The sequence below is a fragment of the Brachionichthys hirsutus genome, unplaced genomic scaffold (genome assembly GCF_040956055.1).
Source record: "Brachionichthys hirsutus isolate HB-005 unplaced genomic scaffold, CSIRO-AGI_Bhir_v1 contig_700, whole genome shotgun sequence".
NCBI classification, from domain to species: domain Eukaryota; kingdom Metazoa; phylum Chordata; class Actinopteri; order Lophiiformes; family Brachionichthyidae; genus Brachionichthys; species Brachionichthys hirsutus.
This window is the reverse complement of record NW_027180374.1, coordinates 90,291-106,490: the sequence shown is the minus strand read 5'-3', so window position 1 is coordinate 106,490 and position 16,200 is coordinate 90,291. Positions and strand designations below refer to the sequence as shown.

Sequence of the window (16,200 nt, the reverse complement as noted above, 5' to 3'; positions counted from 1 at the left end):
GTGTGAATGCTGAGCAGCATTGAGAAACCTAAATTACAACTGGAGTAATTGCAAGAGATTTTCTATTATTTAGTTTTTATGGATCGATCATATCTCTTAGGAATATGAGCCAGGTATGAACTACATGCTTGGATGTTAAGGGCTGTGATATTTTTTTTTTACTGAGTTTGGATTTTTGTGTGCAATATATGATCTAATCAGAATACTGTATACCTTTACGGTTAACAACACTATTTTCAGTACATTTTCTATTTTAAGTTGAACATGTGGCTGACTTTGATCCAGCCCCTCAGATAAGCGGAATCGAGAGCTGTTGAGACCCGGAACAGAAACGCAGAATTCAAATCATTTATGTTCCAGATGATTCCCAACCTTAGGTGCAAGTGTAGCGCCCAAAGGGTGCTAAAAGAAAGAAGACATTCACCCTGATGTCGTGTGGCAAGTGATAAAGAATTTAAGCATTTGCTGTTGTATCACTTGACTTCAGGGCAGCTTCTGTCCTCAGGCTGTGAAACGTCTCTGCTCAGACTCTGCACTCCTCTATAAAAGCGTTTTTCTTGTGTTGCGTAAAGGGATCAGAACTCTCATTTGGATTCTTCCTGTGTCATAGAAGGAGAAATAAATGAACCTGGAAGATGTAAGTGTCTGAATTATTAAATGCTTCATCGCCAAACAGCAGCAGGTTCTAAACAAAATCTGTTCTTCTTGGCTGGGATTTTGTCTGGATACATTTTACACATGTAATATGCATTAAATGTTATATGTGCTTGTCCCCTTGCCTCTAGATGGGTGAAGCGGGCTCACGGCGGTCCACGCTTGTGTCTCGTCTGCCGATCTTCCGCCGGAGCAGCAGTAAGAGGCAGGAGTCCCTCCCGTCCTCTCCGTCTTCAGGCGGCGTGGGAAATGGCATCCACAGTTCTTCACCCTCCAGCACCAACTCCAGCTCTGGGAGCACTGGGAAGCGCCGGAGCCTTTTCCGAACTCCAAATCTCAGTTTCACTGCTAAGCGCAACAGCGAGCCGCGTGTCCAGCCTATAAACCTGAACCTCACGCCGCCACTGACGCAGGCCACTGACACCAATGGGAATAACCAGCAGGCAATAACGACATCATCGTCAGCGGGCGTCGGTGACGGCGGCGCGCCACCCAGGTCGCGACATTCATTTGGTTTCGGCAGCCACAAGAGGAAAATCACACGCTCTCAGACCGAGGACTTTGACAAAGCATCATCTTCCTCCTCCACAGCCAATCGAAATGTGTTTATAAATTGCATCAGCGGCTCGGGGGCCAGTGAGGGCGACGACTCCGGGTTCCTCGATGATTACAGTGGGGGCAGTAATAACAACAAACGGTCGTCACGACATAAGAAACAGCTTCTGCCCAAATCGTTTTCAGCTCACCATCGTTTCTCCCGGACCTCGGATCACCACAGACCCCCAGAAGTGAGTCTGGAACCTCCGACCTCCTCCACCACCACCGCTCCGGGGGCAGCAGGGCTCACTCCAGGGTCATGGCCAGGGGAGCTGCTTGGTGCAGGTGGCGAGAGTTCACTCCAGTCTCCTATGATATCAGAGGACCGAACCACAGCCATTACCCCTTCAGAATTCGTCCATGTCACAGAGGATTCCGTGTCCGAGGTGGATGCTCTGCCGGCTCCGAGCCCCGGGTCTGGGTTGGACCCGGGACCCAAGTCTGGGACTGTGTTAGATATTGTTCCAGCACCACCTGAAGCCCAAACCGCTCCAGAAAACCTCAACGTGACTGCCTCTCCTGACCAGGTAACTTGTTTCATTTATTTTTAAGCTCTTTTATTGTTGATATGGAAGATGAAGATAAAACTTGTAAAAAAAAAAGGTTTATTTTCTACAAGCACATTAAAACACCTGAACAGCAAACCATTTTGTTTGTTTTAACAGGAATTCAATTTCAAAAAGATGGAAATGGTAGTGCAACAGACAAAACAATCGCAGGTGTCCTTGTATGTCGAGAACAGAACAGAAGAACGTTCTTACCAGTAGAATCTGTGAAATTCGGCATAAAAATTGAGCACGAGGCATGAAGAGTCCTTTTATCGAAAGAGCCAGGGCATGAAAATGAAAACCTACGCATGTCTGCAAGCTGCTCTCCACATTTGACACTTTTGTGCTCACAACTTTTTCTCCAAAGAATCAGTTCTATTTTATTGGTGGATTCCACCCTTGAGAGGAAATCATTTATCCAGTATAAGGTTGTGTACTGCAGCCATTGAAGAATAAATACGAGATGACTGCTGTCTAAACATACACTGGTGCTTAAGGACAAAAATATTCACTCAGTAAATAAGAGCAAAAGAGGGTTGTCCTTTCCCCGAAGCCAGTTTTATCCTAATGGGACCGCTGCCCTTTCCTTCCTTGTGAATGGAACATTTAAAAATGCTTCTCGTCCTTTTGCACACACACACACACACACACACACACTCATTGATGTCCTCCCTTCAGGTTTTCTTCACTACAGCTGAGTCCAGCACTGAAAGACCTTTACTCCCTGACACCAGCACAGCCAACAACACAGACTATGAGACTGCCATTTCTCTCTCGGAGCCAGAGACGGCCGTGCCCTGCCTGCCGCTGCAGGGACAATCACTGGAAGAGAGGAAGGAGAGAGAGGAAGAAAGAAAGGAAGTGAGGGAAGAGGTGTCTCCGGAGAAGGGTAAAGAGGAGGAGAGGAAGGCCGGTTACCACACGGAGACCACAAGTGAGAGCGAGGCGTGCGTTGTACGCAGCGAGGGTTGCCACTCTAACCCGGAGCAAACGGAAAAGAGGACAAGAAACATGCTTTTCGTGCAAGAAAGAGGAAGCTTCTGCGGCTGCCATGAACCCAGGTCCTCTCACTTGAGGAAACCACATGCAGGTAATAAAGGTCATGCAATGCTAGCATGAGTCACAGACTTATATGCACACACCCACAGAAGCACAACCATAAAATATCACACGCCTTTAAATTGTTGACCAGGAAATGTGATCTCAAAGTCGGCAACAGTTGTGACCGTCTGACATGCAGTGTTAAAGAGTGGGGACAAAGTTAACAAATGCAGTTGAGTTTGCTGTGCTGTGTGTGACGCGTTCCCTTTCTCTGGTAACTCTCACTGTGATTAATCACATTGTGTTATTGACCCAGGAGCAGGGCTCAGATTAAGATTTCCCTGAATGTTTTGTGCGTCCACACGGCAATCACGCGGTCCTATTTCCTGTTCATGAACCAGTAAGTCGTGGCATGAGAACTACATGAGCGCTACAAACAAAGATGTGATATAATTTATTATCCAGAGCAGCAAACATTACTTTTTTGAAACTTTATATTAAGAAGTAAATGGATGGCGACTAAATCTTACTTTCTGAAACTATATTCGAAATGATGTGATTAAAACATTTATATCCAATAAATAAATAAATAGATGTTAAAGACGGCACCTTCATTCATTCTCTCTCTGACTTTCTGCCTGTCTTTACATCTTTCCTGCAGCGTCTCTTTGCAGCAGCGTCAGCCCCTATCACGAGGTGATGCGAATGGAAAGACGTCTGCGGTCCTCGTCTGAGGGGGCTGGTGGACCTCGCATCCAGGGAAACACCAGGGATGTCCCAGGAACTGAGGGATGTGGTCTGCTTAAACAGAGAAACAACTCCTCATCATCCAAACTGGGAAGTCTGGTAGGTTGGAACGGGTGTGTGCGCGTGTGTGTGCGTGTGTGTGTGTGTGTGTGTGTTACATTGAAAATCATTGGGAGCTTGTCTCATCAGGGTCATCATTAAAACTGACATAAAGAACATTTTGCTGCAGATGATTCAAATGCTGTTGATATTCTTTTCTTTTTTCATGTTATTTTTTTTTCTGTTGTTCTTAACGTGGATTTAATGATGAGGAAGATTGCACTGAATGGTGTGTGCTATGAGGTGTGAAGCTGACGCTCCAAAAAAAAATTCACAGAAGGTTTTTATTTATGCAGTAAGTGCATATGTGGGAATAGTGCAGCAGCTGTGTTAACAAATATATAATATTAGCACACATATTTGAATCCAGCTTAAAAAAAGGCACTATCTGCCATTAGTCGTGTAATGACACTTAAAACTCAGCATGTGCAGGAAAATAATAATAGTTTCTTTGTAGGAACAAATCATTAAAGGAAGAGCCCTGCTTTTAAATGTGATGAAGAGAACAGATGAAAACTACAAACTCCTTGATGAAACACTATAGGAAAGGATGTAAGGAATCTTTCTCTCCAATGCCATCCAGTGCTGAGGCCTCTGGCCATTTAATTTACTGTCTGTGTTTCAGCATGCTCTGGAAAACATCAAATAAAGTTAAAAATTCAATACTTTGAAAAACATCTATAGGTAATTTTATAGCATCTTCCAGGAAAGGCTTTATCGACTATTGTCTGTAGGTTAGTCTTACGACGCACGAAAACGGTCTGAGGTAGGAAAGGTAGTTTAAGCAATCCAATTTATTTCACGAGGGACTTGAGACTTTGACAAATGGCTTACACAGTCTGCGCTTCCTGCTTGACATGCAGTACCAAATACCCAGTTATCTCTTTTCTTCCTCCGACCAATGATGGATTCTTCAGTAGCCTAAGTTAGGCAGTAACCCTTGATATATATATATATATGATTATTGTGACTACTTTAAGGAAATGGAGAGAGGGGTTTGCACATAGCTCATCCATACTTTATACAACTTGGCTGGCTGTAGTGTCGGCTTTAAGGACATAGCAGTCAGGCTAATCAGACTGTACTACAGCCCATACTAAACAGTACTGTATACTTGTAGAGTGTAATTAATTGTTGCTGTATCATTACAGACCATATATTTGGTTTACAGTGATAAATGATGTTACGCTGTGTGTATTCCAGCTATTTGGGGCTCTCATTCCGGTTGGGTCTTATTTTAAGGTTTTTTTTAATGCTACGCTATATATATTTTACCAGCATACACAGTGTTGGTTGCTCATAAATTTCCCAGTGACACCTGTGATAATATAGAGGCAGTCTGGCCGAGATAAGAGAGAATTCCCAAAGTTACGTCTTCAGTCTTCGGCTGTTTTTGTCCACTGACATTGAGGCGAGCTGAACTGACGTGACGGGAGATGTTTGTGTGTAGTTTGATGGACGTAAACGGCAGAAAAGTTCAGCTGCAAATGCAATCCACTTTATTTTGACTGTTACTTATGCACGTCAACGGTTGCATCGTCGTTTTGGACAATGACGGCATAGTGTGCATCTTGGTTTCATATCCCCTCGTCCGATTGCCGCTAGGTGAAAGCTACGGTATGTCTCGTCTGTTACAATTGCATTAATCACTCAATAGATAAGGATTCACCTCCAAGGCAGAATTTGTAATAACCACCAACAGAGAGCTGGGTTTAAAATGAAAAGCGATAAATTTGCAAGTAGAAGTATCGTCTGAATGGTGTAGTATATATTATGGTATGATTGTGTATGGTATAATATAATTTTATAAGTTGTCATGGAAGTATTGTCAAAGATCAATCAGGTATTTTCTTTCAGTCTAGGCTTCTCATTTTTTTGTCTCATGGATAATGCATGACCGTTAATAGTTATCAGCCCCTGTGATTAGATGAGCTATAAATGCTGTAATATAAGTACTGATATTAATGGTTGAGGGTGATTATATTGTGAGAACTTGTTCATATTCTAAATCTGTTAATTTGTATTAATAGGATGGAGGCTAATTCAATTGTAAATGTACCTGGAAATAAGGTACACTGCTTATCAAGTTGGGGATCATTAGCTCGCAGTGAGGAGGAAGAGTCTGCTGAACTCAAGGATTGGGATTTGATTATCTTACATTTTGTATTATTCATAAAGATTTCCCATCGGCGGTAATGAGGTTGAAGAGCTCAAAGATGATTCTTTAAATAGCTTTTTGATAATAAATATTCACAGTATTCTTTTCTGTACCCTTCAATACTTTTAATCAAGCGTGATCCAGCATTTGGAGAACCGTGGCCAGGAAACTCGAGTACTCGCATAGAATACATATATATCTTTTTAAATGTAATTTATTACACCTACTCTATGTAGTCAACAGAAATGTCTGCTTTAAAAATGCGTGCTCTTAAACGGAACATACAGATTCCAAAAATTCCGTCCTTACCAAGACTACCTATTGAAGAAGTAGACGTGATGGTAATGATTAAATGGAGATATTCCACTTGATATTCAGTCTCTTCTCATAATGGTTTAGATTTTAAAACAATATGGTTGCAGTACTTCATTTATTTGTAAATCAGAAGGTGGGGCCAGGAGAACAAGTCACAAAACGCAGCGCCTCCAGCAGAACGTACCGCAATTGGTGATAATGGTTGAAACAAAAGAAACTGTTATTAGAAACTGAGCGCGTTATTAATTTAGATTTAGCAATCAGAGCATTTACAATAATCACCGTTGATCAACGGAAGGGGGGGGGGGCGCTGTGTCTTTGCTGCTCTACTTTTTTCTCTTCCGCCTGTCGATTGCTGCAATGCAGGGGAAATGAAATGAGGACCTAAAGTTCTATTTGCAGCCATGAAAAGCAGGAAAACTAATAGATTCAGAGCTGCGTTGTATCTCTCTGTTGATCTAAGCTGTAAAATGCATCCAAATTAGGCAAATAGGCATCGTGATTTATGACTCATGACAGAGACTAAAAATATTACACAGAATTTGTGTATGGATTTTTCTAATGACAAAGAACATGCCAGATCGAGTTATAATTCCTGTTTCTACAAATTAATCCCGATGATTCTGAATTAAAAAAAAAAATATTTCACCTCAAATTTATGACCTTGGATTCCGCTGCTCACAATCAACAGAATGAACCACTGGGACATACTATTTCCCTCCCCTTCATCTTAAATAACATTGTTTGCTTATTTTGAAAAGGATATCTGCTTGCTCTTGTACCTATTTGTTTAAAAATATCGGGTGGTGTCAGCGAGACGGGGTTGCATTAAAAGCCAGATTTATTTTTATTTTTTTAAACTCAACAAACATATTTTCAATTTGACTGGACATTCAATCCTTTACTGCCTTGGGCACATCGTAAACACAATTGGCTGTGAAGTGTCGGCTGAAGTCAGAATGAAAGTAACTTGTTATTCTGTATATTTTCCGTCGCTACAAGGCGTAATACCCTGCTGCAAAGGCAAATCTCTTTTCCCTACCCTAAAGCGCTACATTTTTATTGTATTTTCATAGACCCTATGCGTGATTTCCACTGAGTTTGAGCAGAAAACAGTGGCCTTTCGATGGATGGAAACAACCTCTCGCCCCAGTTTTGGGTATCATTCTGCTTGGCAGTAAAGAGATGGAGCCATCTTTTAATGAGGGCTGAGACTGATATTATATCTATTAACTCAAAGATTATACTCATTCAGATCAGACATCCAAGGTGCAGAGGATGGGTTCTAAACTCGTATGAACACATTTCTATGGTTGGAGGGGCCCATTAAAATGGGTAATTCAGCCTCAAATGAAGTCTGTGTGCGCATCAGCATCACACGGTGTGCTTCCTCATTTCCTTTTCAATACTATAGCTATTAGCTTTAATGCCTGGAATGAGGTCTTCTGTTCAGTTGCACTACACTAAAACAAATTTCCAGCTTATTTCTTGTATTCGCTGTACTAAGTATCTGGTGAAAATCAGTCATATATACATTCACGTAAGGGGCATATGCTGTAGGTAGTGCCTTGAGGAACATCGACTTTATAATTCACACAATATGCACACTCACCGACTCACACACTCAGTCACACACGTGGTGAGAGGTGTGGTTGAATAGTTAAGAATGTCACTGAGCATCGAGACCCTTAGATTCAGATGTGAAAGGATGGCTGCATGGTGTGGTTGTGAGTTTTTTTTATTTTTCATTCCATCAACAGTGATGAAAGCTGAATGAAATTAGTCGCTGGAATTTCAGCTCCTGCATTCATGCGACAGTTGTGGCCCGAGGCCTGGTTATGTTTTCGGGTTGTCTGCACGTCTGTTCCATCCTTGTGAAACTGACATCTCAAGAATGACTTGAGGATATTGCCACTTGGTCAAAAGTCGAGGCCACTGTGACCTTGGAAACGAGTCTTTTAGCCCTCAGGATACATTTGGCCAAATCAAACATAAATGTCCAAAGAGATAAAATGACTGGATAATGGCTGATTTCCAAAAGGTCAACTACATTAAGACATCATAATGTGCCTTTAGAACTATTTTCTCGCCATCACTCAAATCCATAACTGTACTGCCAAAATGCATCCAAGTTTTAGAGCCTGTAGCTTCTTTGAATCTTTTCTTGGCCCGGCAGGCGTCAGTTTTTGCTACTTTCAATGAATCTTCAAATAATAGATCACGGGTGTCATAATCTTAACTTTAAATGGAACAAACACAGCTGTCACTAAAGGAGTTTGCAGCTCACGTGTGTCACGTTATTGGGGGGTAGTTTGTTTGCTCTGAGTAGAATTAGAGGTTGCAGAAAGTGTACGGCGAGATGGATGGATTTTTATTTGAATTGAGTCGTTGAATGATTCTGTCGTTGAATGAAACCCCGTTTCCCGACAACTTGGCTTGGCTTTGAATGGTTTAATAGCCCTTACATAGCCTGGAGGTGATTTGGGTCACTGTCCCACTGGAAAATGAATGATGGTCCCACGAAGCGCAGACCAGATGGACTGGCGTGCCACTGCAGAATGCTGGTTAAATGGGCCTTTAATGTTCAATATATTACCAGCAGTCTGACCGGCAAAGCACTCCCACACCATCACACCTCCCCCTCCATCTCCCATAGTGAGAAGCACGCATGCAGATGCCATCCTTTCCCCTTATCCGTGTCTCGCAAAAACACACCAGTTGGAAAATAAAATGTGAGATCATCAGACTGAAGGACAGATTTCTACTTTTCTTCTTATTGGAATCCCTCTCTAGTGGTTCTGTTATTCAGCCGTGAAGACCTGACTCAGGCAGTCTCCACTGAGCAGGCGATGTTGAGATGTGACTTCCACTCGGACTCTGTGAAGCATTCATGGAGCCTCTAATCTGAGGCGCTGTGGTGATTTCTCAGCCTGTCTAAAGCTTGTCAGACAGGTTTTCTCAGGTAATAATTTTTTTTCACACCCAGGCACATTTATTATGGCTGCGAGTTCAAATCAAACTCACAGAAATATTTCCTACTATAATCTATTTTTGGGTCAAGAGTAGTCAAAATAAAACTTGTGGTCTAAGAGCCCATTAAGTCTTTCTGTTCTTCACCTCTTCTCTGTGTGTGTGTGTGTGTGTGTGTGGCGTCTTATTTTGTCCTATTTTCTTTTTACAATTTTAGTTTTCATTATTTATTCCCAGTTACAATATTAATATTATACAATGCAACGTCATGTATGACCATCAGGTGGCAGCATTACTTGTGAAATTAAGATGATCCAAATTAACTATCATGCATATGTATATGTACATGACATCATAACACCAAGAGCAAGGAGACGTTGACTAAATGATTCCTGGTTTAAATTTTGCTGTTTCTCTTTAGGATGTTTTAAACTACCTGGGTTCTTCAGAGCTGGATGAAGATGATCTCATGCTTGACCTAGACCTCTCTGATGATCAGCGACATCGACATGGTAACTTTAACTTCGTGAAACTTGAAGTCTTTATGACGAATTGTTGTTTTGGGTTCATGTGGGAAAAACTTTTGAAAAGCTTTATCCGACTAAAGATTATTTGTCATATCAAAGTCTGCTCTTTTTATCTATTCTTCTCTCTAATCAAGTGTACATGTCTGGTCATATTCTCTTGTTGACACGTTTATTTTCTTCCTTCTTTTTCGCACCGCCTCTCTTCACCCACTTCTCTTCTGTCGGCCTCTCACTCATGCTCAGTTTCTTTTCATTGTCTCTGTTCCTTTCCTCTTTCCTTCCATTAATCCATGTCTATCGCGTTAAAACGTGAAACCAGTTCTCTGCCTGCTTCTTTTAACATGTTCCAGGACTTTGATGTGGCTGCCTCATTTACAGCGATTTATGTCTTGTGTTTTTTGGCATTTCAGTTACGCTCCTCCTGACATGGTTGAAATCTGGTTGAATTTGTTTTGCTTGTTCTGCCGTAGTGCAACATGAATTGGAAAATATATTAACCTTAACCTCCATGCATAGATCATATGTGACAACTTAGTTTGTATTCAGAAAAACCTAATAAATTCACATCTTTAATTTAATTTGCCATTTTCCTATCAGCAGACGTAGTAATGTGACATGATTGATCTCATTTGCAAGCACTCTTCGTATTTAGTCATTCCTCATGGGGTCATTATTGTAATTACGTAAAAGTGTTTTAAATGATTTAAAATTGCAGCTGTTTTGCGTCACTGCAACCCATCAAACCGGAAAAACTATTCATCTTTGGCAGTTGGTGGCTGAGTGTGCGTGAGTGTAAGCACAACCTCAAGTACGGTAACTCAAATATATGCACATCGAATTTGACTGTTACTATAGTGACAGGATGCATTTACCCTCAACTTGACTCTCATCTGGTGTTTTACTTCGACGATTATCTAACATTTCTCAGAGTCGTATCCTATAAATCCGTGGGTAGATTCATCTGTCTTCAGGCAACATTTAAGTCCCAGATGGACTCATAGGCCATTACAGCTGCAGTCAAATAAAGTAAAATGTTCAGAAGCACTGTGGAGTAAGTACAACAGGATCTTCAGCCCTAATAAACTGAATTTTCTGTGGTTGTGCAAGTTGGAGTGGTTTGAAAGGGAGGGTCATGAGAGGAAGCCCCTACCTACTCACACACACACACAGCTAAGGCAGATGCAGAGCTGAAGGAAGGACCATTATTAATACACACACCAACACAAATGTGCATTCTTAGTCATTAGACCTAATGGTTTGCAGACTGTAGCATGAAATGAAATGTTTGATGAATTGTTCTCAAAGTCAAGCGTCTAAGACTTGTTGCTGGTGATGTAAGATTTCTTCCACAAACTCTAATTAAAGGAAAGGAATTCAAATGCAAGCACACCTACCTACATCCACCCGTTCAGGAAGACAGATATGATCCAAAAATATTCTGATGTTGCTCACATCATAGAATTCAACTCCACGGACACTGCCCAGAACTATTTGGCCGGACTGTATTAGTTAAAAGAAAAACTCTGAACATTCCAAGTAAAACAAATTTCTGTAGATGTAGAGCTGATTACAAATGCTTAGTGGTGTGCAAAGTTCATGTACTTTTTAGTCATCTCGATGAACTGAATGCAAAAAAAAAACTCCAAAGACTTGCCACTGCGAGTGCAATTTTCAGCGATCCGAGATGATCGCATATCAAAAATAAAACATGTCTTTTGACAGGTTTTGGAGAAGTAGTTTCAAGTAGGGCCATTGTAATTCTGCGACCATTGTCAGTGACTTATTATGTATAATTTACATCAAAGGCAAGTACAGAGAGTGACTGAGCAGTGTAGACGTGAGCTATGTGTCTGGCTCTCATCAATCCCTGCAGGAATAGGGCTGTTTGTTGCATCTTCACAGTTTTAGGTTTCCCACTGATGGTAAGTCAGTTACCCATTCACTCTCAAACGCTTATTGTTTATATGCGTGTGTGTGTGTGTGTGTGTGTGTGTGTGTGTCATGGCCATCACCTTTAATCACATTTTAGGGTGTCTTGAGATTTTTCATAATTCTGAACTGGCAGCTTGTCCGGGGTGTACCCCGCCTCTCGACAAGGCGGTTCGGAAGATGAATGAATGAATGTAACGGTTACATGAATACGTACATACCTACCGGTACACAGGAAGATATACAGTAGAGCTAGTCCTTGATGTACTCGTTTAACGACTACTTGGAGTTACGACGGGCTTTCAGAAATGTAAAAGTGTGTGCTTGGCAACAAGGAATCGCTGTTACAATGAGCGGAATGCATTGGCTGTGGGGTTGTGAGTGAGTACGTACATATGTACAGTATTTATTATTTGTTAGCCTTGCGGGTTATGGGTGTTGCCGGAGCCTATCCCAGCTTTATTATGGTCGAGAGGCGGGGTGCACCCCAAAAGTGTCGCCAGCACCATCGCAGGGACCTTTTGTCCGTAAGCATTTTTGGACCACACAAAAAGTCGGTTGACGGGGGTTTTGTTCAACGAAGAAATCGTTTAACGATGGGGTCTTCCGAACTTAACTCCGTCGTTAAGTGAGGACCACCTTTATACACATTTGAAGACACACATCCATACAAAACACCTGCACGCACACTATTTTCTTTTAGCTCTCTCAGATGGGTTCTTGAAGCATTTATTAAAAAGAAAGCGGTTTGCTGTGTTCCTATTCCAACTGTGACTCATGCCCTGTGAAATCAGACTGGGACAATAAGAGAAGCACTGCTTTAACTAACACACAGATGAAGAAGTGACAAATCTCAGCTTCATCATCGAGTGTAATTCAGCAATCCATTAAATGTACCATTTAAAATTATAAACTTTTATTACTTAAACCTATCACTTGTGAATTTTAATAACTTTCCTTAGACATTTATGGCTTTAATTTAATTTGGAAGGAGAGTGTAAGTAGAGATACTGGTCAGGTTAGATGTATATTTAGATGGCAAATGAGATTAGAAATGTACCGGTAATTGATGTAAAGATTGTATGTCTGTGTTGGGTGTGTGCACAGTGTACAGAGAAGACTCCAGCCAATCCCTGGTCTCCTGTCTCAACCTACTGCCCTCCCCGATGGATCCATCAGGAGACGCTGTCCTGGGCAAAGAAACCAATCAAAGGTAGATAATATACTGCATGTGACCTCTTGTTGTACACAAAGAGGAACATAAATGTGGCGCAAGAAGGAAAATGACAACACACACACATGAAGTGTGTGTGTGTTGGGCTTTGTTGGCTTGTTGGACGTAATAGGACCACAGTGATACAGAAAGGTTTGTAGAAAGATGGGCCAAGGTTTACTATTGGTCTTAAACAGAATCCCACAGCATCTAATTGGAGTGTATAAATTGCTCAAGGATGTGTTTTGATGCACTTGCACTTACTCCCTTATCCACTTGACCACAGGACCGTTTATCCTCTGTAAAGTATAGCCTAATTGCATTACAACTATAATCTTTTTTTGTGTGTGCTACACACTCCGTTGCCACGAGAGACATACAGAGCAAGGGAGATGGTTACTGTCTATTCTTGGAATTGCTGAGCTTGACTGTTCCATCTAATGTGTAACATGTTTTATGTCCCTTCGAGATGAGACTATAGGCTCCAGCACAGTGACACAGAGCATATATAAATAAATAATTACTCCTCAAATGAATATGAGAACTGCATTTCTGTTCTCTTTCGTCTCCCAGTAGCCGTCGGCTGAAGGAGATTACTTAGAGTTTCTGTTTGTTTGTGCGAGCAGTATTGGTAAGTTCGGCTTTAAAGCTGACTGGTTTCGGTTGCATGTTTCTTTTATCTCAAGAATCCTGATTATTCTTGCTGGACGCTCACAGAGAAATGAAAGCACAACCATTGATCTGGACAAAGTTGCATAACAGCTCTGCACTTGGGGTTTACCTCTCGTTTCTCCATGGTTGAGTTTATTTCATTTCTGTTCAAACCTATGGTTATTTCTTTTTTTCTTCATTTATTCATGTCTTCCCCTGAATGTACGGGTTATGATATTTTTCCAACAAAGACATTGCAGGTCAAACTGTGTGGTTGGTTTTCCAGCAGAGGTTCAAGGATTTTTATTACACCGACAGTACGCTACACCCTGATGAGGGTTTTTATATCACTATTTACAATTTTTCTGAATAGACAATTTCCATGTCTAGACTGTGCCAGTGAGTCATGCAAGCTGGGAGTCAACCTTTTCAGCCGCAAGGTTTGTGTCAGACATTTAATTGGTGGTTTCAATTAAACTGAGTTCTCTGCTTGTCTGTGAAAGCACTGGGAGGACCCGTCTCTTTCTTTGTCTCACACACACACACACACACACACAATTTGCCTGGCCAGTAATGGATGGATAGATAGATGAATGAATGGATGGACAAAGGAATAAAGGCTGTGTAGCTTCAAATACGGCAATCTTAGTTTGTTCTTCCGCTTTCAAGATGACTAATGAGAATTCTTTATTTTCTGTTCCTGATTTTTAGCATGTATTACTAGGGATGCACCAATCGATCGACCTGCCGATCGATCGGCACCAATTTCCTCAATTTTGCGGGATCTGCGATCGACGGATTCCTACCAAGGAAACCGATCTTATCCACCGATCTTATCTTCCTCCGCAAAGGTCTGAAAGTCGGCCACTGTCCCCTTCTGCTCTGTCAAGAGATTACTGACGGGCCCTCTGCATTTATCCAGCCTTGGGAGAAACTGTCAATGCTACGTTAGCTCCTGCTAACTACCCATGGGGCTGCATTACACTGCTGACTATATGCCGCCAAATTTCAAGGGAAGAGATGATAGATTATTTTTGTGTGGATCAGAGTACTGATGAAAATTCCTATCCTTGGAAATACAATGTAAAGACGGCTGCAAAAGTATGCAGTACACTTACATTCAAGTCGTGATGTACCTGATGGATGACCTGATTTTCTTTTGTCTTTGATATGCTGCCTTTACAACAACCCACCAGTCTGCAAAAGTCTCGAACCTTTCATTCCAAGATGAATTCACTCTTAAAACTGTCGACACATCACACAATTGAAGAGTGTACGCACTGCTGCCAGTGAGACAAAGGTATGATATAGTAGGGCTAGAGGGAAGTGTGTGCTCACTCAACTTCTTCACCATAGTGGATGAAATTTGCAGGTGCAATGCAGCGTAGCGGAATATACAGTGACAAAAAATATTTTAGAGAAGGTATGGCTACGCTGAGCTAAAGAAAATAACTCTGACCAATTCAGTACAAATATTTTTTTTACAGACTCCTCTCAATTGTTATTGCAAAATATGTGTAAGCGTTGCGTGGCATTGGGAATCCATACCAGTGTTCAGCATATTTAGATTTCATTTCCTTGGTGGATAAAGGAATGGCGTCACGTTCTTAGCATAACGAACATGAAACTGCTGGTTGGGTTTATTTCTAAACGATGGCAGATTGAAATCTGATATCTTCTTGAATGCAGACTTTAATTTTCAAAAAATGATCAAATCTGTGAACCAGGAAGCTGAAATTGGAGCGAGAGGACAGAAAAGAAATAAACAAATTTGTTCTCGCTGGGTTTGCTCTTCTCACCCATTCTCTCTCGTCGCTCTTTGTCTCAGGTTCCACATCCCCTCAAGGGGACACTGAATTGCTGGAGGCAAAGCAAGCTCCCTTCTGCGCGCGCGCGCGCACACACACACACACACACACACACACACACACACGAGTTGTCAGTCAGTCAGCATGTCCAGAGAGAGTATCAGCTGCAGGATACTGCTGGCGGTCTGACAGGCTGCACAGAACATCTGCTACACACACACACACACACACCCTGTGCGATGTATCACAGTTGGATGATTTTGATGGTAGGCATTGAGTTTTCTGTCTTTGTAAACATTAATAACATTAATGGTGAAGCCACAGCAGCAAACACAAGTGCTGAATGTTAACTTGTATATTTTTTTCATAGTGTGCAAAAAGTGTGGAGATGGGAGGAAGACTAGAAAGCTTTTGGCCTACATTCACAGAATTATGGCATCAAATGTTCCCTCCATTGCCTTGAACAGGGTGTACAAAAGCTGGCGAACAGAATCAAACAACAGAGACGGGGTGTACAATACCATGTCTGAACACATTGGACAGGAAGAGTGTGGGGCCCGTGGTGGAGCGGTGGCACAGCTGTGGGCACATGGAACGGCTTGCAGGGCTGTAACAAGCAGTTTGCCATTTGGGATTAAAATGTTGATTATTCTTTCAATCTGTCTGTTGGCTGTATAAAAATAAATAAATTAATAATGAAGGTCATATCTTTTAATGGCATGGATTGTGTGACATGAGTAAAAAAATATATTCCATTTGCTGTGTATAAGATACACGGTTAAAATCCTCATGTCTAAGAGCTAATAGCGAAGGGGTTCCCATCATTGTATAATATGAATAAATATAGACTTTTATGCATTTAAGGGTAAGGACTATGCAGTGTCTCTATGTCTATTGAACTCATACAATAATGAGTCTGCCTTGATGTCCAGTGGTTTGTAGA

General features: G+C 41.5%; 1 protein-coding gene across 1 annotated transcript in view; it reads left to right on the top strand.

The window, feature by feature from the left end:
• The first annotated feature begins 785 nt into the window (after positions 1-785).
• Positions 786-16,200, top strand: part of LOC137914203 (serine-rich coiled-coil domain-containing protein 1-like) — an 85,305-nt gene continuing 69,890 nt past the window's right edge. The window contains exons 1-5 of the mRNA XM_068757807.1: positions 786-1,778; positions 2,478-2,889; positions 3,502-3,686; positions 9,551-9,641; positions 12,693-12,798. Coding sequence (XP_068613908.1) covers positions 786-1,778; positions 2,478-2,889; positions 3,502-3,686; positions 9,551-9,641; positions 12,693-12,798 — 1,787 coding nt within the window. The remainder of the gene's footprint in view (positions 1,779-2,477; positions 2,890-3,501; positions 3,687-9,550; positions 9,642-12,692; positions 12,799-16,200) is intronic.